Source organism: Cynocephalus volans, chromosome 9, assembly GCF_027409185.1.
Source record: "Cynocephalus volans isolate mCynVol1 chromosome 9, mCynVol1.pri, whole genome shotgun sequence".
In the NCBI taxonomy this organism is placed as follows: Eukaryota; Metazoa; Chordata; class Mammalia; order Dermoptera; family Cynocephalidae; genus Cynocephalus; species Cynocephalus volans.
The window spans coordinates 137,360,341-137,386,024 of record NC_084468.1 but is presented as its reverse complement, the minus strand read 5'-3'; the positions used below and the strand labels follow the sequence as shown (position 1 = coordinate 137,386,024).

At 33.9% G+C, this 25,684-nt stretch overlaps 1 protein-coding gene across 1 annotated transcript in view; it reads left to right on the top strand.

Moving 5' to 3' along the window:
* The window catches only part of MAP9 (microtubule associated protein 9), a 28,350-nt gene extending 5,107 nt beyond the window's left edge, over positions 1 to 23,243 (top strand). The window contains exons 4-13 of the mRNA XM_063107493.1: positions 3,011 to 3,243; positions 6,860 to 6,953; positions 8,833 to 9,080; positions 10,763 to 10,833; positions 12,018 to 12,186; positions 12,921 to 13,010; positions 14,706 to 14,867; positions 14,991 to 15,136; positions 15,319 to 15,451; positions 23,121 to 23,243. Of these exons, the coding sequence (XP_062963563.1) occupies positions 3,011 to 3,243; positions 6,860 to 6,953; positions 8,833 to 9,080; positions 10,763 to 10,833; positions 12,018 to 12,186; positions 12,921 to 13,010; positions 14,706 to 14,867; positions 14,991 to 15,136; positions 15,319 to 15,451; positions 23,121 to 23,243 (1,469 nt within the window). The remainder of the gene's footprint in view (positions 1 to 3,010; positions 3,244 to 6,859; positions 6,954 to 8,832; positions 9,081 to 10,762; positions 10,834 to 12,017; positions 12,187 to 12,920; positions 13,011 to 14,705; positions 14,868 to 14,990; positions 15,137 to 15,318; positions 15,452 to 23,120) is intronic.
* The last annotated feature ends 2,441 nt before the right edge of the window (positions 23,244 to 25,684 follow it).

Here is a 25,684-nt window from a genome sequence, read left to right as displayed (position 1 = left end):
GACCTCTTTTTTCCTCATTTTATTCATCTTTGAGATAGAGGTAATAGTTGAACTACCTCTGGAGGTTTGAGGCAATTAAATGAGCTCACATATTTGAAGTGCTTCAACAGTATTGACATAGATTAAGCACTCCATAAATGCTTTAATTATTCATTTTATTATTTAGCATTTGTTCATAAGCAGATGGTTTTATTTACCCACACATATTTGTCGTGAATATATTATGTTTTATTTTGTTATATGCACTGTGATGCTGAGTAAGAATACAACACTGAAAAGATAGAGTACCAATCATCCAAGACTTTACAGTTTAGCAGGAAGGTGTACAAAAGGTACAGGAAGAACACAGGAAAGTGGGCACCTAAGTTTACCTGAGCACATCAGGGAAGGTTTCCTAGAGGAGATAGCAATAATAGCAGTAACAGTGATGAATTATAGTGGCCAGAACTCTTGGTTGCAAGTGACCCAGTTCAAACAAACTGAAGTGGAAAGGGAAATTCACCGCCTTATTGAGCATGGTGTCAGAGGTCTTGTTTTAGGTGTGATTATGCTTAGGGATTCAGTGCTTTTAGGGTATTATCTGGATTCTCTCTTTTCTCCTTTTTACATCTGCCCTACCTCCCCAACTCCCTGACCCTCTCATTCTGTCTCCCCCACGCCCCCAGTCACTTCATCCCTTGGTCCTGTTTTTCTGTTGTTTGGCCTCTTTTTCTCAAGCAGTCCTTCATATGGCAGGGAAGAAGGCTGCTAACAGTCTCCAAATCATATCTTTCCAGTTCCACGACCTTTAAGCCATATTGTCCAACTCCAAATGGAAAAATACCTGGTGCACTTGCCTGACCTGGACCGCCTTCTGTGGACGGGGAAATTGAAGTTTCTGTGATAAGCGGGGGGAGGAGGATGCATCCTGGGCCCACCCTTCTCACTGAGTATGGAGGTGGTATTTGTTAATCCACCAAAATCACATGGATGGAGTGGAGGAGAAACTACCCCCAAAGAAAGCAGGAATGATAGACAAGCCAAACAAAGAAAAAAAGAGAAATGTTTACCACAATTTTTAATGTTCATCGAGGACTTACCATGTATCAGGCACTGTGCTATGCACTTTATATATATTATTTCACTCAGGACTCACAGGCATCTTAGGAATTGTTAACTTATTTTACTAATGGGAAAATCTCCAAGATGTATGGAGGTTAAATGATTTGTGTAAGGTTACAGAACTCCTACGAGTCAGAGCCAAGTTTCAAATATGAAGTATCTAAAATAGTCAAACTCCTGGAAACAGGGTAGAATGGTGATTGCCAGGGGCTAGAGGGAGGGGGAAATAAGGTGTAAAGTTTCACTTATGCAAGATGAAGAAGTTCTAGAGATCAGCTGTACAACATTGTTCCTGTAGTTAACAATAGTGTCTTTTCTACTTAATGTGTTAAGATGAGTAGATCTCATGTTAGTGTTATTACCACAATAATAGGGAAAAAAAATTGACTCAACACCTTATTTCAGGCATTATACATAATATAATTATATTATACATAATATAATTCTGCATAAACTGAGGCTCAAAAGACATTCAAGCATTTGTCAGGAGGAGAGGCAGAAAGCAAACATTCTAGGCAGAAGGACCACCTTGGGTAAAGGTCTGGTAGCAGGAGGGATTGTGGCATGTCTGCAAAACAACTCTTAGCCCAGCATTTCAGAAACACAAATTACAAAATGGATGTGCTAGTAGATAAGGCAGCACAGGGAGTCAGGGACAAAACTATGAGACCTTTTATATTGTTCAAAGGCAAATAAGCTTTTTTCTGTAGGATTGGATGATGGGGAGCCATTGAAGAATTTTGTGAAGAGGAGTGATGTGATCTGATTTGCATTTTGTAAATATCACTGAGTCAGTAATCCAGGAAAGAGTGGACAGGGAGCTGACAGTAGGGATGTACACAGTGGAATAAATGAGAGAGATTTAGCCAGTAAAATCAATAGGGTATAATGATGCTTTAGATATGGGGGAGAATGGAAGAAGGAATCTAGGATGACTCTTGGATTTGGGATAGAACATTTGGCTAGAGTTTGGACATAGCTAAAATTGGCAAGGAAATATTTATAGTGTTACCAATTTGGTATAGTTGTGGAGTCCTCTAGCAGCATTCATAAGCCCATTTATAGGTAAAGAGAAGGAAGTTGTTAGTAAGATCAGTTTTGAAGTTTTAGAAGAACTCATTTATAGAAAAATAAATATGGGTAATAAATAAAATTGAGGCAAAAAGTATATAAGTAAAAAACCTTCTCATCATGTTTTGAGTGCTGTAAGCATACCAGCATTAGATTCTAATTTTAAACTTAGAAGTAAAGGAATAAGTAACTGAAATTTTAATAACTGCTAGAGAAGTTTTATGGACTTGTAGAACCGTAACTCACAAATCATCTCGTTCTACACTCCTTCCCCCAGTGAGAGTCAGCACTTGTATCCCGTGTGCCAACATCATCATCTTCATACTTGTACCAGCACTTACCTCCGTCCTATAGTTTTATTTGTTTAGCATAAACAACCTGTAAAGTTCTTGGACAGTTCTGTTGTCACTGTCTTGATAATGAGGTTCGGTAATGTGTACAGGGCCTGCCATCAGGTACTCAGTAAAGGTTTAATGGATGAACCGCCTCATTTTATAGCGATAGAAACTGGAGTGAGGTTTTGTTTTATTTGTTTTTGTTTTTTTTTAATTTTTGAACTCTATGAGAGTTCATAAAGTTGAAGAGTTAACTTCTCATAAAACTAAAATATATCAATTACTTTCAGGATGTCGGTGATTTTTTAAATGTTGTTTATGAACTATCCTTTATTTGTGCCTTACTGGAGTTCTATGTAGAGAAAGGCTGTGGGCTTCCTCTGTATTTTCCAGGGTAGAGCACCAAGGAGCATGGGTGCAGGAGGGCAGTATGGTGGCACCCTGGAGGTAATTAATGCCATGGTCATTTTTGTACCCACACCTTAAAGCATTTTATTTTTCAGCAGAAAACAGCAGTAGCCTTGAAACAGATGACCATTTTAAACCTTCACCTCGACCAAGGAGCATGTTAAAAAAGAATAGCCACAAGGAGGAGAAAGATAGACTAGAAGAAGGTAAAGAAACTGCCCTCGGTGAAGAAAAAGAGTTGCATCTGGCACCTTCTTCCCCTCCAAGGCTGCATGGCAGACAGTTAGAAGCTGAGAAGAAAGCATTCTCTGAAAAGCTTGATCCTGAGGTTAGCACTACTGCTAAACTATTGAATTTAGTCATTTGCATTTGATTATGAGAAACAGAAAATGAATTTGTGTGCAAAACTTTGTGTCTATTTTACATGATTTCTTCTGTAATTGATAAGGAAATAATTTTAAGGTCTTTCATATATTGTGTCACATTGAGTTTAAAATTCCATTAATTTAAGATGTAGCATCATTTTGCATATCACTAAGAAAGAAGAAAATTCTTCTAGTTTAGCTATAGCACACCAGTGAGTGTAAGACGCCTCCAATTTCAGAGAAAGTAAAATGTAAAAAACAAAATCGTGCTCTTCTGAATCTATACAACCTTGTTTATCATTAATTATAAGAATTTATATTTTTATTTATATGTCTTTGAATTTATATAATTTATGGCTAAAGACAATATAGTCAGTGTCATTTTATTCATTTAATTTTATTCCCTGAACAGATGAACAGATGTGTATTGAATGTTCACGGCACTGTTCTATGTTCTTTGGGATATGCCAAAATGGGATAAAATGTGACTCTTCAGGTTTCCATCAGGGAGTTTACTATGTCTTGTTATTAAGGTAGAACACTTAGTCCCTGTCTTTATATTTTACTATGGAAAATGAACTTCCACCTCATATTTCAGAGGGAAAAGTATGGGAAGAGCATTCATTCTTCATGATCTGCTGTGGCAGATGTGGATAAAGGTAATAAACGTTACCTGGCCAAGCTTCTTTCTTTTTCTCATCACTCATCTGCAGTATTGCTGCGTAAGGATCTGCTTCCTGGGAAGTGATGCAAAGCGGGCTGAGAGGAGCTCCTCTGCACTATGACCAAATGGGTGAATCCCTCTAATTCAGACCTGCAGTATTAAGAATCACAATAGGCTGTTAATTCAGATTTCGTTCTGCAGTTCAACTTTACCAGTAAAACTGACAATTTGATATTCATCTGTCTGACTCCCTGTGCTGTTTCTTAATTTTTTTCTGAAAATCAGGAGAAGAAACTAAAACAATTATTTTATGTCTATTAAAATTATCTGGTCAATTGAATATTGTGATAGTTTCCATTAGCCGCAGTAACAAATTGCCACAAACCAGTTGACTTAACAGAAATTTATTTTCTCAGTTCTAGAGGCCAGAAGTCTGAAATCAAGGTGTTAGCAGGGCCACATTTCCTCCGTAGCCTTTATGGAAGGGTCCTTCCTTGCCTCTTCCAGCCTCTGCTGGTCGCCAGCAATCCTTGGCATTCCTTGGCTTGTAGCCTCATCACTCCAATCCCCGCCTTCATCACCACATGACCTTCTTCCCTGTGTCTCCTCTGTGTGTCTGTCTCCTCCTTTTCTCTAAAAAAAGTTATTGGATTTAAGGTCCACCTAATCCAGTATGTCCTCATCTTATTACATCTGCAAACATCTCGTTTCCAAATAAGGTCACATTCTGAGGTTCTGGATGGGCATGAATTTTGGGGGAATACTTAAAACTGGTACAGATACCTAACTTTAAATGTTATTTTCTATCATTTTTGTATCCCTGGATTAAAATTATTTTTAAAAAAGTATTCCTAAAATTTTTAAAATAACATGATACTATGACAGAAAATTTAGGAGAAAAATATCTAATCATAATCCTACCACCTAATGGCATTCTTCCTATTCCATTCTTGGCTGCTTTCCTATACTGCATTTGTTTTAGCATATTTGCTACCTTAGCATTCATAGCATTTGTATCATTCTTTTTGTTTGTCTCAGCATTAGATCATAAAGTATTTTCATGTTGCTAGGTGATCTTGAGACCACATTCATATTAATGACTGTAACATATCCCATAACATAAAACTAACATCTTATTATTGAGTATATTGGATACTTTTATTTTTAACAATCTAAATTTTTATTTTCGTCATTACAAAAGTCTTTCCAACTGTGCTGTGAATCTTTTTTAAATTCACTTTCTCAGGGATTTCCCATCTATTTTTTGTTCAAGCCTTTTCTCTCCTGTGTCTATAACCTTTGGCTCACTGGTCTATTTCCATTCACATTCAGCCTTGCTCAAGCCTTTTTAACTTTGTGCACACTTGCACATGACACTGCTCCTCTCCCGCTGCTGCCTTACAGTCCCGCAGGTGTCACTGTCAGATATTGAAAGGGTGAGCTACGTTTGCTTTCTCACTACATCCTCATCTCCCACCTTTCCTTTCTGTATAAGTGCTTGCACATGTGTGGCATGTGTGTATGTGTGTGATTGACCTTTTATGCCAGCTCTGATCTGTTCTTATCCAGTGATTTTTTAATTTCAGGTATTCTAATGTTCAGTTCCAGATTTTCCATTGGTAATTTTTTGTATTTTATATATCTTTTATATTATCCCTCATATTTTCTTTTATGAGTATGTATAACCATTTTCTGTTTCTTTATCAACTAGTTGACTTTTGATTGAATACTGGATATTATGTATATGTTACAGAGATTCTGGATTCTATTATGACCCTCCAAACATATTTTTTAGCAAGCAGATTTCATGGCTGGATGCAAAGTCTCAACTCCATCTCTCCCACAATGTATATCAGCTGAAACCTCTGCTTAGTTCTTTCAATCTCTAGAGCATCCTCTGAAGTCTCTCTTAAGCCACTTATACGTGAGACAAGGATTTAGGTGAATTTCATATGCTGGTTTTGGTGGTCACTACCCTTTGCTACTGCTTCCCATTTTATTGGCTGATTTTCTGCTCCTAAACTCTTAATCTCTGTCTCCTGAAGCCCATCCAGTAATGTTGTAGCCTTCTACCACTTGAGCTGTACAGATTGGGGAATGTTTTCATGCAAAAAGCTTCTAATTTGCAAATCTCCTCAAGTGAAGCTTTGTCTTTAAAGGTAGACTCTACTGTTTCAGCTCTTCTGTGATTTCCCCAAGTGGTTTTTATTTATTGCTTTTGACATATAATTTCCTTTGTATGCATAAAATATTGTGAGAAAGAAAATAAAATATATTATGCAACAAAATTAAACTTTTTACATTATAATATGATTGCTTTAGGCTAGGTTATTCTATAAAGAGGTGTTTCCTTTAGACACAGAAATATAATTATTTTATTTAACATATGATTTTCCGCATTTTGAGGAAAACTCAAGTTCATGAAATCTCTGTACTTTTACTATCTGAAATATTTGTAAATAGCTATCTGCTTGGCTTTACAAATTGCTGTCATTTGGACAACTAGCAGTATTTGTTTGAAGCTAAAGATTTTTATCTATTGATTTCTTTATAATATCCTTGAAGGGAGAATTATAGAAAGAGCTATCAAAATCAAATCTTTGCCTTAAATATTTATAAGAGATTTGATTTTAAAGCCCCAGGAGTTTTGAAAATTGCTATAAGCAGAGAGGTGGCAGTTAGATGAAGAACTAGAGTAACTATTTTAGTGATCCCTTTTAATGACCAAGGCATCAAGGCTGAAAGTAGAGCATATGAGCCTCCATTGACTTAGTGCTTTTGGTGTTTCAGCAGCAAACTCCTTATAATGCAGATTTCAGAGTTATGAGATCATTTTAATAATGCTGTTGTTTCCACAAATCTTGAGAATTAAACTAAGGTGGTAAATATATGGTTTTTTTTTTTTCAAAAAACAGGATCCATGGTTAACAAGTCAGTCATCATCATCCCTTAAAGAAAGTCTTGGAGATTCCTTTTCACCAGGATCTGGGGAAAAACCATCCATAAAAGGTGGTTGTATCTGGTTATCGTATCTTATTTTATTTATGAACTATTGCTTAGAATCCTGTCTCTAAGAGAAGCCATACTTTGCATAGTTACAGGGAGAATGTATGTTTGTATTTGCTTGGGTTTTAATCTAGACTATGGATTTTACTAACTGTGATTTTATTTATTTATTTTTATTTTTTAAAAAGATGACTGGTCAGGGGATCTTAACTCTTGACTTGGTGTTGTCAGCACGACGCTCTCCCAAGTGAGCCATGGGCTGGCCCTTAACTATGTGATTTGAAATGCAGAACTTAATCTCTCAGTGCCTCAGTTTCCCCAAGTTATAATATTACCTGTCTCAGAAGGGTGTTTTGAAAACTAAGTGATTTAGTGCATTTTAGCCACTAACCTAGTTCGTGGATCGAGTGGAGTGATCATGAAGGGTGTACTATTATTATGTATATGTTGCTGCAGTAGTCTGCAGTACAACACAATGGCTAGGTAGAATTTTAGAATGAGACTAAGCTAGGTTTGAATTCAGGCACAACTACATGAGCAGAATAACTAACTTCTCTGGTCCTGTATGTTGATCTTTAAAATGGAGATAATAAGAGTAATCTACCTAGTAGGGTCATTGAAAGAATTAAATGAATTAATAATACATGTAAAGCATTTAAAACAACACCATAGTTAGTATATAGTAAGTGTGAGGTATGAATTGTTAACCTTTTTTCTCAGTGCTATCACATGTAGCTTAATGAGAGCTAAAAGGCATGGCTGTTTCTAGGACTGGGATGTGTAACTAACATCTGTTAAGTGCTTACTATGTAGTAGAATTTTTGTCATTTTACAGAAGAGAAAAATTGAAGCGATAGATACTGGGAAACATACCCAAGATCATTGATGGAACCATAGTTAGAATCTTCAGCTCCAAAATCCTTGTTCTACTCACTGAATAGATTAACAGCTTCAAAGAATCCACTAATGAATTGAGTCACGGGTGCTTTCCCAAATATGAATGTATAGCTTTAATAATAATGTGATTTTAAGTCCATCTTACCTCACAAGTTTCAAAAAAATGGCCATAGTGCAAATAAGAGATTTAAGACTTTTGACAGTGAAGATACAAGTTTGTCCAGGAGGTAGAGATCCTAGTAGAACTGAGAATTGGTGATCCCCACGGAAAGCCCTGATTTCTTTCTGCTGAGCATTCTAAAATGTGTTGGAATCAAAATAATAGAAACAATTCTGTAAAAGCAAAATGGAATCTTCTTGTGTCAGAGATTGAACCTGTTCCTTGAAGCACTGAGAGGATAAGTAATATAGGCCTGTCTTTAGTGCCCTTTTTGGTGTCAGTGACAATATTGCATCTCAGTGGGGATGAAGCTCACTAGACACTGGCTTTCTTTTCTGTGTATTATTGCATTGATTCTTGGTTCTGTCTGCATGTATACAGTTCAATAGTTGTACTACTAGTAATCGTCGTAGCATAGAGATGTGTGCCTTCTACTTACATAACCTGTTGTTCCAGCTAAGAAATACAAGACTTTAGAATTGAACAGATATTGCCATCTCGCTTATTTGGTTTAAACATCAGCAAGTTTTTTGGTATTTCTTTGTTTGGGGGTAGTTATTCCATTCCATTTATTAATATGCTATTATTCTAAGTGTTACACATGTTAAGTGCTTCATTAGGTGAAGAGTAGTCATTTTTGGTTTTGTAGATCACTTTTGAGAAAAGATTTATTCAAGTTTAATATGATTGGGTTTTTTTGTATTTTATTTTGCAAGAAAAAAAGACATTATAGACAGCCCTCATTTAAAGGAAAGCAAATGAATCTGTTATCCACCTTATTTATTCAGAAGGGGGTTTTACTGCTGTTATTCTGTGTCAAAATAGATCAAAATGAAGAATTCACTGAAAACTATAATTCCTTCAAATCAAATGAAATTAAAGAGAATTCATTTTCAATAGAAGTCATGCCTACTGCCCTTGAGAAATCTAAGGAAAGTCAAGTGACTGCTGATGACCTTGAAGAAGAAAAAGGGAAAGCGGAACAGATTATGGATGGTGACTTAACAGCTGATCTACAACTATTTAAATCTCAGAGTATCTTAATATCCACCAATACAACTGAATCTGCAAAGGTATTTATATAAATTTCAACCTCTTATACTACAGCTTAAAACCTGAAAGAGAACTTTAACATATTTTATCTTCTATGTTATATACTAGTTACAGTAGGTTATACAGTTCTATGTTTTATAGTTACCTGTAGAAAATTCATCTTTTGATAGTGGTATTGTCAATTGAAGTTTAACTTCAAGGAAGTTTTGAAATGAATATAATGAAACCCAGTGTTTCATTAAAAATTATCAGAGGTATATGATCATAATATACTTTTAAATGTTTTGTAAATACATACCCATATGTGTATAGATTTCTATAGGTCTTAATATTTAAAAAATGCAACTATCAGGAACAGTTTCTGAGGTTTTGAATTAGTGAAAGTTATTTCTTTGGATATCATTTTAAAACATGTTAACAGTTTTAATGAAAATCTTTAAGAAATGTTTATCAGTGTGGATGCTTTTTTAAATAGATGGGCAGGGTTGTCATCGGGAATACTACTTAACCTTAAGAAACATAACCTTCAGAAACATATTTGTGGTATGTAGGATTACTTGTCCCTATACTAAATTGTGCCAAAGTACCAAACTTTTAAAATTTATGGTATAGCATTTTTAGTCATTATTCCTCCAGAATTTACTCCTTATCTCTTATAGCTGCAATTAGCTAGCAGTGATAGGTATTCATTATTAGGGGAAGAAACCAGTGCTAGCTAAAAACTTGTGGTTGAGCAGGGTTTTTATAGTACAAAATATTAGCTTTTTATTAAAATTTATGGAGAAGGTTCATTAAGCCACGTTCCAGGTATGTCATCCTTAGTGACTTTCCTTAGGAAAAAACGCTCTTGTCAAGTCAGGGATGAGTTTACACCTGTACTCTCTCTTTATTGCTAGCACCCACCCACCCATCTGTGTAAAGTAGAAAAGTTATTCCTTAAAAGAAAGAAGGATATTTTGCAGTTTATAGACAGGATTTTTAAAATGTCTAATAGAGGTAATTCTAAATTAGAACTGCAGTTTGCACATAACAAATGAGATCATAGCATATATCTTTTGACTGAATCCTTGGCTTTATTCTTATTCTCTAATGAGTGATTTTTCTTAAGGATGAATCTAATCATTCCCCTGTTAAAGTCTGTTTGTTGGTTTCTCATCATGAGAATAAAATGCAAACTCCTTACCGCCACCTAGTGACCTCGTATGATTTTTCTCTGACCACATAGCACTCTGCCCTTCCTGCCATTCAACATGTGTCGGCACCATTGACCTTTTTCTGTTTTTCAAACATATCAACCTCCTTCCCTATTCAGACTCTTAGAACTTAGTTTTTTTGTTTTTTGGTTTTTTTTCCTTTCCTAGACCTTCATGTGGGCCCTTTCCTCTTACCATTTTCAGCTCTGATGTCAAGCAGTCAGGAAGGCCTTCCCAGATCAGCTTTATTAAAACAGCCCTCAAGCCCATTTTAGTCACTCTCAGTCACTGTACCCAATTTTTTCTCCTTCGGATTATGTGTTTATTGTCAGTCAACTCTCTCTAAAATGTAATACCCTTGAGGGCATTTTATTCCCTGATTTGTTCCCAGTACCTACTGTGCTTGACACATAGGAGATGCTTAAAAAATATTGATTTACTGGCAGTTTGGCCTCTAAGCCTGACTGTGATAGTTAAGTAATCCATCTGTGGCATTTTCTGTTTAATAGAAAACAATTGAAGATAGAAATATGAAGAATAAAAAGTCAACAAATAATAGAGCATCCAGTGCATCTGGCAGGTAATAAAGTTATCAGTGTTCCTCATTTATGGATTTGTATTTTAACAAAGGGGGCTTAAATTTAACTTTGTAAAGTAAATTTCATTTGGTGTTACTTGATTATCTTAATTTCCATCTTGTGGGGAAAATAGAGTAGTTACTTCATTATAAAACCGCTCAGTTGATTATATTCTTTTATAAAAAGTAATGAGTAAAGTGATTAAGTCTATTATTGGATGCTTTAATGTCTGAAATGTTTACACAGTACCTTTGGTCTCCAAGGTCTTCTCTCTGGGACCATTTTTCTTTTTTCCTAATGTCAATGATTAGGGATTCTTCATAGTCAACACTACTCCTGAGATAGAGCTTCTTTCTTGTGTTTTTCCTGAGACAGTACATAAAAAGTGATAATAAAGTTGAAGTCCAGCATTTTACTTCTCTGTTAAGGATCTTTGTCTAGCACATGAAAAATTGTTCTTTAAAGCCTTCAGGTTCCATGGCCTAAGTGGGCTTATTAAAATGACAAGAATCTGTATAACTTTATCCATGCTGATCATAATGAATGCCTAACTCACATAAGTACTAATCGAAACCTTCTGAATCTTTTAAGTCTTCATTAATCAAATGATCATTAATCAAAGAGAGGGCCAGCAAGCTTTTCCTGTAAATCGCTAGTAAGTACATATTTTAGTCTTTATAGGCAATACAGTCCATGTTGTAACTACTAAGTTCTACTATTGTAGCAGGAAAGCAGCCATAGATAATATGTAAATGAATGAATATAGCTGTGGTACAATAAACTTTATTTATCAAAACAGATGATAGGCCAGATTTTCCCACCAACCCCTGAAATAGAAGACACTATTCTTTCTAACTTTAGACTTAGAATGTTTCATGTGACAAAATAATGCAAGTAAGTATTAAAAGAGTGATTAAAACCCAGCATATTAATATTTGTTTTCCATATGACTGGACATATGGTTCATGTTTCTTAAAAAGTATAAAGTTATAAAATTTAAATTGTATTGAGTGGGGCTCTGAGTATACTAAGAAATGACTATACATTTTGCCTACATCATTTTCAAAGTAATTATAATTAAGTTAAATTTAATGTTTTTAAATGCAGTAGTTACATATTCTAACAGATCTCTCTTCTACCAAATGCAATTGTAATAGTTTATCTTGATTCATTTGGATCTTTTCAGATTAATGACCTCTGAGTTTTTAAAGAAATCTAGTTCTATAAGAAGAACTCCATCGACAACTACCTCTTCTCACTATTTAGGGACTTTGAAAGTCTTGGACCAAAAGCCTTCACAGAAGCAGAGCGTAGAACCTGATAGAGCAGATAACATAAGGGCAGCTGTTTATCAGGTAAAAAGGAAAATATTTTTAAAAGAAGAATTAATCACTTCCGTAAGAAAGAATAAAATGGCCCTGTCAGAAATGATGATTTAATACTTAATTTTATTGGGAAAGATTTTCCTTTATAATACGTGAATGATCCAAAGCTATTTTACTAAATTATTTTCATTCACACTTTGCTTAACTGATCATAGATTTTTTTTTAAAAAAGAGAATATGCCATTACAATTTATAGAAATATACCAAAAAGCAAAAGCCAAAATGTTGTAAGGCCTATTTATGTTTTTAATGCTTTTTCTCCTTAAATTTTATATAACTATGAACAAAAAGAGTTTTTAATTTTTTTTTTCCTGCGACTTTGTTAGGATTACACAGAAAAAGATTTTACTAATTTTTTCACAGCTTTAAAAAAGTTTTTTTTGTCTTGTTTGTTATACAGAATAGTATACTTTAGAAAATTTTACATATGAATTTCAGAGAAAAATGTTGATATATTTATCCATTGTATTCAGTCTTTGAAGTCTATTGTTAATACTAAGAAGAATAACATACAGATACTTATCTTAATTAGTATTATCTTTATATATTATAATACTATCAGAAAGAGAAAGATACAACTTTATATAAAAGTTATAAGTTTTGCTTTTCTTTTTAAAGTTTTAACAAAATACCTCAGAAATAGATAAAAATTCTAATTCATTTGTGAAATTTAAATATTATATAGCCTCTTTTTGTATTTACAGGAGTGGTTAGAAAAGAAAAATGCATATTTACATGAAATGCACAGAGTAAAAAGGATTGAAAGTGAAAACTTAAGGATCCAAAATGAACAGGTATTGTGAAATATAGAAGTCAAAAACGTTCTGGATTTTTATATCAGAAATATCTCTGGATGTTTAACATTTCTAATTCAGTGGTTTTTTAAATGGAGAAATAGCTTGTTTATGAAAGGATTGACTTCTGGCTGGCCGGTTAGCTCCGTTGATTAGAGCATAGCCTCTAACACCACAAGTCAAGGGTTCGGTTCCCCATAGTGTCCAGCTGACAAATTTGTAATTTATACATTTTTACTTTGATATAAATATAACCATTTTACATGAAAACAGACACACAGAGATTTGTATTTTTCATTTTATTTTTTATATTTACAGCTTTGGAATGACTGATTATGAGCTTTTCTTAAAAAAAACAGTGGAGGAGGAAAAGGTTTGGAGTAGACAGAGAATACTGAGTTCATTTTTATTTTTTTAGGTTGACTTTATTTTATTTTATTTTATCCTAATTTATCAATATACAATGTAGTTGATTTTTGTGTCCCTTTACCAGTTTGGTTATGAATTTATTAATGCTTGTGATCACCTAATTCAACCTTAAAAATTGACTTCATTTAGAACTTAGCCAAGAATATAAAGGGTCAGTAGACATCAGCCTTCAGTTTTCTCTTTTCTCTCTTGAATTTTATATATACAAGACCAACCTCTCCCTGAGCTCTTGACCCATACTCTTTCCCACCGATTAGAGCTTGACTCTTGTTTAGTCTCTCCTATGCTCTTGCTCTAACTCCTGCGTGATAGCCTATAACATGCTCAGTTCTTTTCTACCTTCTAAAATAAAAGCCCTGAAAAAATGCCTCTGTTATGATGTTCAATAGTAAGATAGATTTATAAAGAAACATTTTCAAAATGAGCAGCACTGTAATGAATCAGTTCCTTATGGAGCTGTCCTCCATAGGGTGTTTCTGTATACCTGTTACCACGTGTGTAGCATTTTACTGCTGTGGTCAGTGCCTTACAGCTTCTCATCTGATCTTCCCAACACTATGAGGTGGGAAGTACTTTACTACTAAATTACATTACCTCCATAGTGAGGTTCCTCCGCAAGTCATTTAGTGTTAAACAATGTTATAAGGCAAACACAGAATATTACAGGATTACATTGAAGCCAGTAAAATAATAACATCCTTGCTATACAGTCATCACCTACATATTTTCCAGCCTGGCACATATTTTCAACATTTGGGATATGTTTCTATAGTAAGAACATTATACTTTGCGTAATGCATTCAAAACTTGGGTTCAGACCAAAAATCTGTGCCTAACTGTGGCTTAGACATTTAATCTTACTCTAACTTACTTTATAAGCCTATATCTTTTCTGGTATATATATTTTTTTACTGAAATATTTTATTATGAACATTTTGCAGCACCACGCAGTCTATTAGTTTATTTTGATAAGATTTGTTTAGCACTCTTGCAAAAATAATAGTTAACTTCCTTCTCATGAATAGTAGGTTAATACCTGATAACTACTTTTAGAAAAGACATGTTAAAATGCAATGAAGAATTCAGATAACAGTTTTTATAAAATAACTTTTCTGAACCACTCTAAATAAGTGATCTGCTTTGAAATTTATATATATGATGAATATCAGGGGATTAAAGATAAATTCATATGTGTATATCTACATCTATTTATGTTTGTCTATCTGTTTATACATACATATATATCTATTGTTTTTTCCAAAATAGAAAAGAGCTGCTAAGAAAGAAGAAGCATTAGCATCATTTGAGGCCTGGAAGGCTATGAAAGAAAAGGAGGCAAAGAAAATAGCTGCAAAAAAGAAGCTTGAGGAAAAAAACAAGAAGAAAACTGAAGAAGAAAATTCTGTGAGAAAAGGAGAAGCACTACAGGTATTCAAGAACTTTGAATGTCTTTCTTAATTATTTATAACTATTTGAAATTAATGATAACGCTGTATTTACTTTTTTTATAATATTCACAGTAAACGAGAGAATCACTCTGAACTTTTTCAGGCTTTTGAAAAATGGAAAGAGAAAAAAATGGAATATCTTAAAGAGAAAAATAAAAAGGAGAAAGAATGTGAAAGAGCAAAGAAACAGAAAGAGGAGGAAACTGTTGCTGAGAAAAAGAAAGATAACTTAACAGCTGTTGAAAAATGGTAATCCAAAATAATAAATATGTTTATAAATTTTAAATTAAGAACATGAGGCTTTTCTAAAATTTATTTACTTGAAATTTACTCACATATCTAAAGCTCATTATTGCCAAAGATGTATTAGGGAATCTTTATATATATATATTCTCCTTTAACTTTTCAATGTTTTATGCTATTCTACACAGGAATGAAAAAAAGGAAGCTTTTTTCAAGCAAAAGGAGAAAGAGAAAATAAATGAGAAAAGAAAGGAAGAACTGAAAAAAGCTGAGAAAGAATATAAAGATAAACAAGCTATTGATGAATATGAAAAATGGCTGGTAGGTATTATCTGTTAATGCACTTGGGTCCTTTCAGTGTTCTTTGTTGTGCCTTTTCTGTCCTTACCTCCAGTTCAACTTGTCCATGCCTATGACCATTTCTACCTGAATGCTGCTTTGTTGAATTCATTCTCTCTGCTTGCATATGTATGTCATTGTTTTTTATTTATTCATTTCTACTAATGCTTCTACTATTCCTTCAAGCACCCACGCTTAATATTTCAGTTATAATGTTCTTCCTTATCTGCATCCCCACATTCATTTACTATTCATGCCCATTCTTCCTTTGCAGTTATCCTCGCATCTAAAATCATAGAAAGCAGAAAAGTATACTACTGAGGGTATGCCAGATTATTTTAGGTGGAACTTGGTCATGACATACAGAAACATTGAATTTAATGGTGAGAAAGTTATTCCATTTTTTAATTCTCTTGATAGTTCTGATGACCTCAGAGAAGGTCTTACTTGGCTCTTTTTCAATGGAAGAGCAAATTTGAAGTTTGAAAGGAGCAATATCTAGCTGGAATTTACCACATATATGAATATATATTTGGTTTCAGATTACTCATGTTTATAAAAGTTATTTTTTGTTATGTCAAGCAAAATACTGTTTTTCATTTTAAAATATCAATATAAATATGCATTTTTATTAATTTTTGAATAAGTAAAACATTCTTAGAATAGTTACTCTGCATGAGTAGATAACACATTAATATGAGTAATTAACACATTCACATGATTCAGCAATCAAAAAGTGTAAAATTTCTTCATAGCCTATCCCATGTAATTTCTTACCAAACTTTTTTTGAATTCATGCCAATCTGCTAGGTAAAAAATATCATCCAGGGTATTTTTGACTTGCATTTTTCTGGTTAGGATTGAGATTGAGCATCTTTTCATTTGTACGAGGGCCATTTATACATGTATTTTTTGTGTGTGTGTAAACTGTTAATTCATAGACTTTTGCACAATTTGCTATTAGATTGTTAGTCTTTTTCTTATTAATTTCCAGAAGTTTTTTTATGTACTAGGGAAATTAGCCTATCATTTCTGATATGAATGGCAATTTTTATTCCACTGTATTATTGGTTTCCCAACTTTGATTATAGTACTTTATGCTATGAAGAGTTTTCATTTTATTTTTAATATCAATCTTTTCCTTTTTTTTTTTTTTTTAATTTTACTTTGTCGATATGCAATGTGGTTGATTATTGTGGCTCATTGCCGAAACCTCCCTCCTGCTCCCCTCTCCCTACCCCAACAGTGTCCTTTCTGTTTGTTTGTCGTATCAACTTCAAGGAATTGTAATTGTTGTGTCTTCTTCCCCCCACCCGTTTTTTTCTTTTGTGTGTGTGTGTGTGTGTGTGTTTGTGTGTTTGTTTATTTTTAGCTCCCACAAATAAGTGAGAACATGTGATATTTCTCTTTCAGTGCCTGCCTTGTTTCACTCAATATAATTTTCTCTAGGTCCATCCATGTTGTTGCAAATGGCAGTATTCCATTCCTTTTTATAGCTGAGTAGTATTCCATTGCATAGATATACCACATTTTCCGTATCCACTCGTCTGATGATGGACATTTGGGCTGATTCCAACTCTTGGCTATTGTAAAGAGTGCCACGATGAACATTGGGGAACAGGTACACCTTCGACTTGATGATTTCCATTCCTCTGGGTATATTCCCAGCAGTGGGATAGCTGGGTCATATGGTAGATCTATCTGCAATTGTTTGAGGAACCTCCATACCATTTTCCATAGAGGCTGCACCATTTTGCAGTCCCACCAACAATGTATGAGAGTTCCTTTTTCTCCGCAACCTCGCCAGCATTTATCGTTCAGAGTCTTTTGGATTTTAGCCATCCTAACTGGAGTGAGATGGTTTTGATTTTCTCATTGTGGTTTTGATTTGTATTTCCCGAATGCTGAGTGATGTTGAGCATTTTTTCATATGTCTGTTGGCCATTCGTATATCTTCCTAAGAGAAATGCCTATTTAGCTCCTTTGCCCAGTTTTTAATCTTTTCCTTTTTTTAAAAAAAGATGACCAGTAAGGGGATCTTAACCCTTGACTAGGTGTTGTCAGCACCACACTCTCCCAAGTGAGCCACAGGCTGGCCCTATCAATCTTTTCATTATCAGTCTTTTCTTTTATATTCATGCCTAATTAAAAAACCTTTTCCACAATTTGAGGTTAAAGGAAGTTCTCTCATTTTTCTTCTAATAACTTTATGACTTTAATATTTTAATGTTTTAACATTTGTTCTACTTAGAATATACTTTCATGTATGATGAAAAATATAATTCCATCTTAATTTTTCCAAATGCATCTTTTAAACAATAGCCAATCTTATACCCACTGATCTGAGATGCTGCCTTTCTTGTATGATCCATTCCATATTTTTGAGTCTGTTTCTTAACTTTTTGTTATGTTGGTTATATTAGTCCTTTTCTGTTGCTTATAACAAAATACACAGAACTGGGTAATTTGTAAGAAAATGAAATTTATTGTTTACAGTTTTGGAAGCTGGGAAGTCTAAAGTAAAGGGAACACACCTGGAGAGGGTCTTCTTTAGCGGTAGCTTTACAGCAAATGCATGGGTCTCACATGGCAGAAAATGGAGATGTTGAGAGAGAGAAAGAGACACTGCTTTTAAAGCCCTCAGAACCATGCCCATGACACCATTAAACCACTTACTTAATCACCTCTTCAAGGTCCCACCTTTCAATTACCATAAAAGGATTTCCCACCCTCTTAATGCTGTCACAAGCCTCCAACACATTAAACTTTGTGGGGGGCACAATTCAATCCACTGCATTGGTCAATCACATTATATGTATTCCAGTACCACACTATTTCATTATTAGGCTTTCCATATCTAAATACCTGAGTTAATCTCCCTTCATAGTTTTTCTTTTACTGTGTTTCTGACTATTCTTGTTTATTTTTTTTCACATAAACTTTAGAATCAATAGTAGCTAGAGTGGCACATGGGACCAAAGTGATCTCTTTAAAGATTGGATAAAAAGATAAATCACTTAGGAATAAACTTTAAAATGTGTAAAACCAATACGAAGAAAACTTTAGAACTCTCCTGAAGGGCAGAAATGAAGACTTAGAAAAAGGAACAAAACTACTCTGGGACAGAAACACTTTACCTTATAATAGTGATATGAAGATGTCAGCTCTTTCTGAGGTGACTTAATGCAATCCTAATAAAAAAGGCAACAGGATTTATAGTTATATGTTGACTTTAGTACTGCTGTATACTAATTCCATTCAGAGATATAGTAGTTAAATAAGGTGATCAACACTGGCTCCATGTTTAAATGGGGAAGATAATGTTTCATCATGATATTCTTAAACTCTTTAAATAATGCTTTGTGTTTAAAAAAAGTTAAAAGTCTTATATTGAGAAGATGTATACTAATTGCTATTATCACTTAGGGTAATTAAATGTAAATCTTTGAGTTTTCAGTTTTATTTCCATATTTTCTTGGAGAGAGAATAGAAGTTCCTGAATGATTAAGTCACAGTTAGGTACATTAGTTATAGTATTTAGTCACTTTCTCATTCTCATCAGTCCTCTGGAGGACAAAAATTCATCAAAGACCTAAAACAAAATAACACGTAGTAAAACTATAATATGTAGTAAATGTGTAAAATATGTAAAATAATATGTAGTAAAACTTCTACAAATAAAGTGCTACCTATAAAAACATAAATATACAACATATTACAGGTCTGCTCTCTGTCTTACCAAGTTCGAATTGAAATTTGCTTGCAAATAGAATGTAAAAATACCTCTTTATGGAAGTCTAATGACTTTAATTTTCATGTAAAATAACATTTCAGAATTTTGATATACAACCTAGCTTGGGTAGTACGCATTTGATGTGTAATTGTTTTAGGGAAAAGTTATAGCCAAAGATCAGGTAAGACTCCCTTCTTCGTGCCAGTTCCCAGATTAATTTATAGTTACATTTAATATGAAAATGAACAAGAGGTTCAGTTTCCCACAGATGACAGTCAGAAGGACTTTTCAACAAGGTTCTTTTAATTATTATCAAGATAACATTATTGATTCCTATTATTTAATATTAAGTTTAATTGCCTAGTTCCTGTCCTTGTTTTTCAGCACTCTGCTAGTAAGATCAAACTTGTTTCAATTTCTGTCTCTTTCCTCATGTTAAGTAGAATGGACAAAAAGAAGCTTTTTAGTCAATTTCTGTGGACACGGCCTGGTCACTGTTTTTCCATCACCTAGCTGAATGGTCTGCCTCTCTCTAAAATACTAAAATGATTGACAATAATGTAATTACAGCTTTTCTTTTCTCAATTAAGATTCTGAAAGGAAGTTCCCTCTTTGATTTAATAGAAATAGCAAGCACGCAAACATTCTCATGACGTAGAGCAAGGACATAGATTTTAAGAAAAAAACTCATACCTCTCTTTACTTCTTTGCTTATATGTGATTAATTATATGCAAATGGAAACCTGGTATTATCATATTCTTTTGACATTTATCAATCCATATATGTACTGATGAAAGATGCATAGACACCTAATAATTTACCACAATGTCTCTCCTCCCAAGCCATCAGCCTGCAGAGGTAGGGTTGTCCAAGAGTTTTCCTGATATTGCTGCTCTTTGAGGAATGTGAGGAAGTCACCCATACGAGGAAACCACCAAACTTTATAGTGTTAGCAGAGACTTAAGGAAATGGAAGGACAATCCAAGTTGTAGGATGGAAAGACCAAGTGCTATTGGCATTTCAAGTATACCGAGATAAATGTTTAGATTTCACACTAGTCCCCAGATTGTCAGTCATTTCTTTGAAGGGAGTATGTGCAGAGAAATGAAATGGTTCTAAAATTCATCTGGTATAAGAAAAATGTAAAAATATGGAAGATATTATTTTTAAAATTATATGAAGCAGAACTATTCCTATCAAGCAATAAAATGTAAATTTACTTTTCCATTTTTCTGTGAATCAGCATTCTTTCTACTCGCCTTACTTATTCCCATCATGTTCCAGGATATGTAATCTTAAATGAAAATGAAACTCTCTTAACTCAGCGTTCCCCTCCAGCTGTGGTCCTACATTTTCCTGTTTTTCTTTATAGCTAAACTTCTAGAAGGTTTGGCCTATACTATACTTCCATAGTTCCCCAATATCCTTTTCATGGTCAACCCACTCCATTCTTGTGTCTGTCCCCATCACTACACTGAAACTACACTTTGAAAGTTACGGGTTTGCTAGTCCATCTAGCATATCTAACGTTATGTATTTCTGTCCCCATTTGCTAGACCGCTCAGCATTCTGCACAGTTGGTTTCCTCTTCTTGCAACTGTCTCCTTCCAAGTTAAACATAACTCAGCTGTCACGCACCCCCAGTTTTCCTCTTACCTCTGTGCCTTCCTTCTCTGTGTCTCTTACTGAATTGTTTTATCTAAGTTCTAATGGTTAACATGGCCTGTGAGGTCCCATGTGATCTTACTCATCTACCTCTTTATTCTCATCCATGAGAATTTCCCACCAAGCTTTAGCCCATCTCCCACCAAGCATTAGTCACACTGACTCTCTTGTTTTCTCCCACATCCCAAGTTTTCTCCCACTTGTCAGAGCCCTGTTTTCTCTGCTTGCAATGGTCTCCCCAATACATATCACAGGTGGCTTCTCTTATCCATCATGGCTCACTTTAAAGTGACGTTCCCTGAATCTACTTTTCTTTGAAAATAAATAAGAAGTTTGCAGCATTTTATACTTTATCTCGGTTTTTTGTATATCTATCATAGGAATTCACACAATTTGGAATTATCAGTTGTTTCTTTACTTGCTTACTGTTTGTCCACTTTGAAAGTTTCCTGGAGGACAGAGGTTATATCTGTGTGTTTGCATTTTATAATCACTTTATGCCTAGCAACTAGTATACTTCTTGACTCAGTAGGATTTCAGTATTTAACAATCAAATGAATAAACAGAAATTGAAGCAGCATAGTATTAGTAGGATAATAGACCTAGAGGACCTATCACATAGTACCAGTAGGAAATAGACCCTCAGAACCCACCACATATAAGAATGTGATATATGATAAAGTATCACGAATTAATGGAAGCAAGGAAGTAGCTACTGAGATGATTTGTGTGACATTTGGACATAAAAATCACTTCAAAGCTTTGCCTTATGGCAGAAGAAACTTCAAAAGAACTGAAGTGTTAAATATAAAATGCCAAACAATAGGAGAACCAAAAGAAAGTAGAACTTAGTATTTATCAGATCTCATGGGAATAGACATACATTTCTAAACTTAGAAATACTGTAAGAAATCATAAAGGAAAAGATGACAGCTTTTAAATTTAAAATCATTAGTACATCAAAATAAAAAGTCAATGTAGGTGCTATTGGAGGGTAAATTCCTACAGCCTCTTTGAAGAATAAATTGAGATTGTCCAGTAAAGTTGAGCATGTGCATACCTTACAAAACAGCAATTTCACTCCTAGGCTTATACATAGAAACACTTGGCTTGTTGGCACAGGGAGACAGACAAGGATGTTTAGCAGCATTATTTATGAGTGGGGGAAAATGGGATCATCATACATGTCTTCAACAAAAGATAGATGAATAAGTTGTGATATGTTCCTATGCTGGAATTCTATACGTGAATGAACTAGGACAACAGCTCCATATAGATGGATCTTAGAAATACTATGATGAACCAAAAAAAGGAAGTTGCAAAAGAATATATAGTATGGTACCTTTTATTATAAATTCTAAAAACCTGTGAAACAAAATTATTCGTTGTTTGAGGACAAATACATGTGTGATAAAAGTATTAAGAGATGCACAATGATAAGCATCAAGTTCAGAGTCATGGTTACTTCGCTGAGGTGGGGGAGGAGGAGGATGTGATGAGGGAAGTGCACACGGGCAACTTCAAAAGTGTTGGTCATGTTTTATTTCATAAGGCAGATGGTGGGTGCTCAGGTTTTTATTATATTACTCTAAGCAGTTTTCTATGGCTGAAATATTTCTTAATACATTTTTATTTTTTGTAAAATTAAGGACTCGACAAGGTAATGTAGATAAAATGTTTGATGCAAAGATAATATATATTATATGAAAGTATGCAAATTGCAAAAAATTAATAGCACTGACACTCATTTACCTAAGTGGGCCAAATAATTGAAAAGAAAATTCACAAAAGGGCTAAAGAAATGTTTAAAAATGTGCTCAAGCTCAATAATAAGTAAAGAAATATAAGGCCGAATTTTCAGCTGTTTGTAAAACATTTGAAGTGTTTCATGCTACCCTGGTATATTTAAACTCTGTACCCAGTAAATTTACTTCTAAGAAATGGTTTTCAGAAAGTCATCAACTATTTCTAATAATTATTATCTTTGAGATATAGAATTGTAGGTCTTTTTTTTCCTATTTTACACATGTTTTTAAATATTATCTCAGTATTTAAGTGACATTAACACCTATTGATAGTATACTTATAAATTAGTAATATTCCCTAGTTGCTATTCCTTTATAAACCAATTAAACTAGGAAATGATATATGAATATCTTATAATAGATTATTTTTTTCTTCAGCAAGCAACTTGATTTGAAAATAATGTTCATATATTTACGTAAATTTATAGTTTTCTGCTTTCTCTTTAGGAAAATAAAGAAAGGCAGGAAAGAATTGAACGAAAACAAAAGAAACGTCATTCTTTTCTTGAAAATGAGGCACTTCCTCCGTGGAGCCCTCCAAGCAGAACTGTGCTCTCAAAAGTGTGTTGATAATTCTAGTTCTTGCATTATTTAGGTATTATTTATCTATTCACCTATTTTAGTCATAGGTTTAAAATTATTTATTCAGTTATTTATAGTTAGAAGAATCTATTTTAATTAAATGCCAGACACTTCTGCTGACAATAAAACAGATACTTTTCAAATTTAATCAGTGAAAGCACTTTTGGAACTGTAGATAAGCTACCTTGAATGAGAAGCTTATAATCAGATTGTTCTTAACATTAAAATACACAAAGCTTTATCATGTCCTGACAATTCTTGCAGTGGAATGATACGTGATTACTTTAATAAATGATTACTTTCACTAAGTTCTGCACATTAAGTATCTTTAATCCCAATAATAAAAAGGAAAGAATCTAGGTACCATAATCATAGAAATAATTGAATTTGTAGATGGTTGTGTATCTCGATTCAGTTTTTTAAATGAATAGTCACTGGTAAATATGCATATATTATTTCTTCTAAAACTCAACTTTAGCTCAAAGCAGTTGTACATTAATTGTTCCAGTCTTACGTGACAATAATGAGCCCACCTCTGAATTTTTTTCTAAACTCCATCTTATTTTGTTTATTATTTCAGTGATACCAAAAGACATCAATTTTATAATAGTGATGTACTTACACATTAGTTGTGGAAATTCCACAGAAGTTCAAGGTCATTATCACTATAGCCGTTTTCCAGACTAAAGCCATAAAGGTGATTAAGGCAGTTGTCTTTTTAGTTAATCCAGAGTTTTATAGCTTTTATTTAGAAGACAGCTGTGTGGGCAGGTAAATTTTTAGAAAATGTCCAAAGGACCTTTATTTATTTGATTTCTGCATATCCTTGTATTAATTGGCCTCATACTTGACCTGTCTAGTTTAAGACAGACCAAGTGTCTACTCTTGGAGTTGAAATGCTGCTTTAGTCAATTATGCAATGCAGAGATGACGGATGAGAATAAAGAGTTACCATTTATTGAGCACCTATTATAGCATCTCTGCTGGATCTTTATAAATGTAATTCTCATCTTTACAACTATTCAGGGTAGGTGTTACTAGCTTCATTTTTGTAGATAAAAATACTGAGGCTCAGAGAAACCAGATAACTTGCCATACATCCAGAGTTTGACTGTGTTGGGATCAGAACTGATTGCTTGATTGACTCTGCCTTCCTCCAGAATCACTGTGCTCTTTTTCACAGTCTCATGTAGACTCAGAGAATTTTTATCTTGTCTTGTATTATATCAACCTTGCAAGCACATGTATTGTTATCCAGAGATTATCTTTTTCTGCAGAAATATCTGCTTGTTATTAGAGATGGTGAACGCCATTAAATCTATAAAGTGAAGTAAGAATTCGTAAGATTTAAGGAGTTACTCAAACATCTTGTATCTAGTATTAGAATGTCAGAAAACTCTGCAGGTTACGTAACATAGACTTTGAGATAGTAACCCAGGAGGTTTCACACACCGAGCATCAACCTTGCTGCAGTGTATGTGCAAGATAAGAAAGATGTCACGGATCACTTTGTAAGGATATATCAATGCTACAGACAAGATAAATTTCATAGATAAAACTAGAAACCTTTTATACTGCCAGAACTAGGAGTAAACTTCATGAAATTGAAATGATAACAAGCAATATGTATTATCAACATGGGATTTAGGACCTGTCTTACTCATCTGTGTGTCTCCCATAATACCAAGCACAGTGCCTACCAGAATATATTAAGTGTTTACTATACTGAAATAGCTATTCAGAGCTAAAAAGATACTTGCAAATTCGAGGAAAGTAAAAGGATAAATAAGTACAGTTACTTTTGGGTATGCGAGATCATAAATGTGTGTGTTATAGATTTCACATTAAATATTTGCTTAAACTTCCTGATTGTTTTCTCCTACATTATTTGATTTAGTGGTGTACTACTATTATCTCACAGATTTTGGTGAGAGTTGAATAAAATTAACTAGTCAGTGTAAAGTATTTGGTACATAAAGACTTAATAAATGTTTATTGTTATCATGATTTATTTACTACCATGAGCCCTACATTTTCCCACTTCAGGAAAGTGAGAAGGTTAACATAGATGAGTTGATAGTGTTTATTCGACATTACACAATTTTAGCATATAGGAAGAAATCTCTACCTTCCTAGCCAGTCTAATTTGTACTGCTCAAAAAAGAATATAGCAAAGAATATAGCGATGCCTTGTGTTAGGGCCCTCCTAAAAAGGAAACTGAGTACTAATTTCTTAGGGTTGCTTCTGAGGTAGGCTGAAATAAGAAATTGAGGTGTTTGCAAAGACCCACCAAGTCATTTCCCTCAAATGTGAATGGAGACTTTTGTCTTACTAATTAATATATTATTAATAATTCTGTTTATAGCACTCTGTGCTGAAATTATCTAGTTGAATGAAATCACTTTTTCTGTAGCAGAAATAAAGCTGA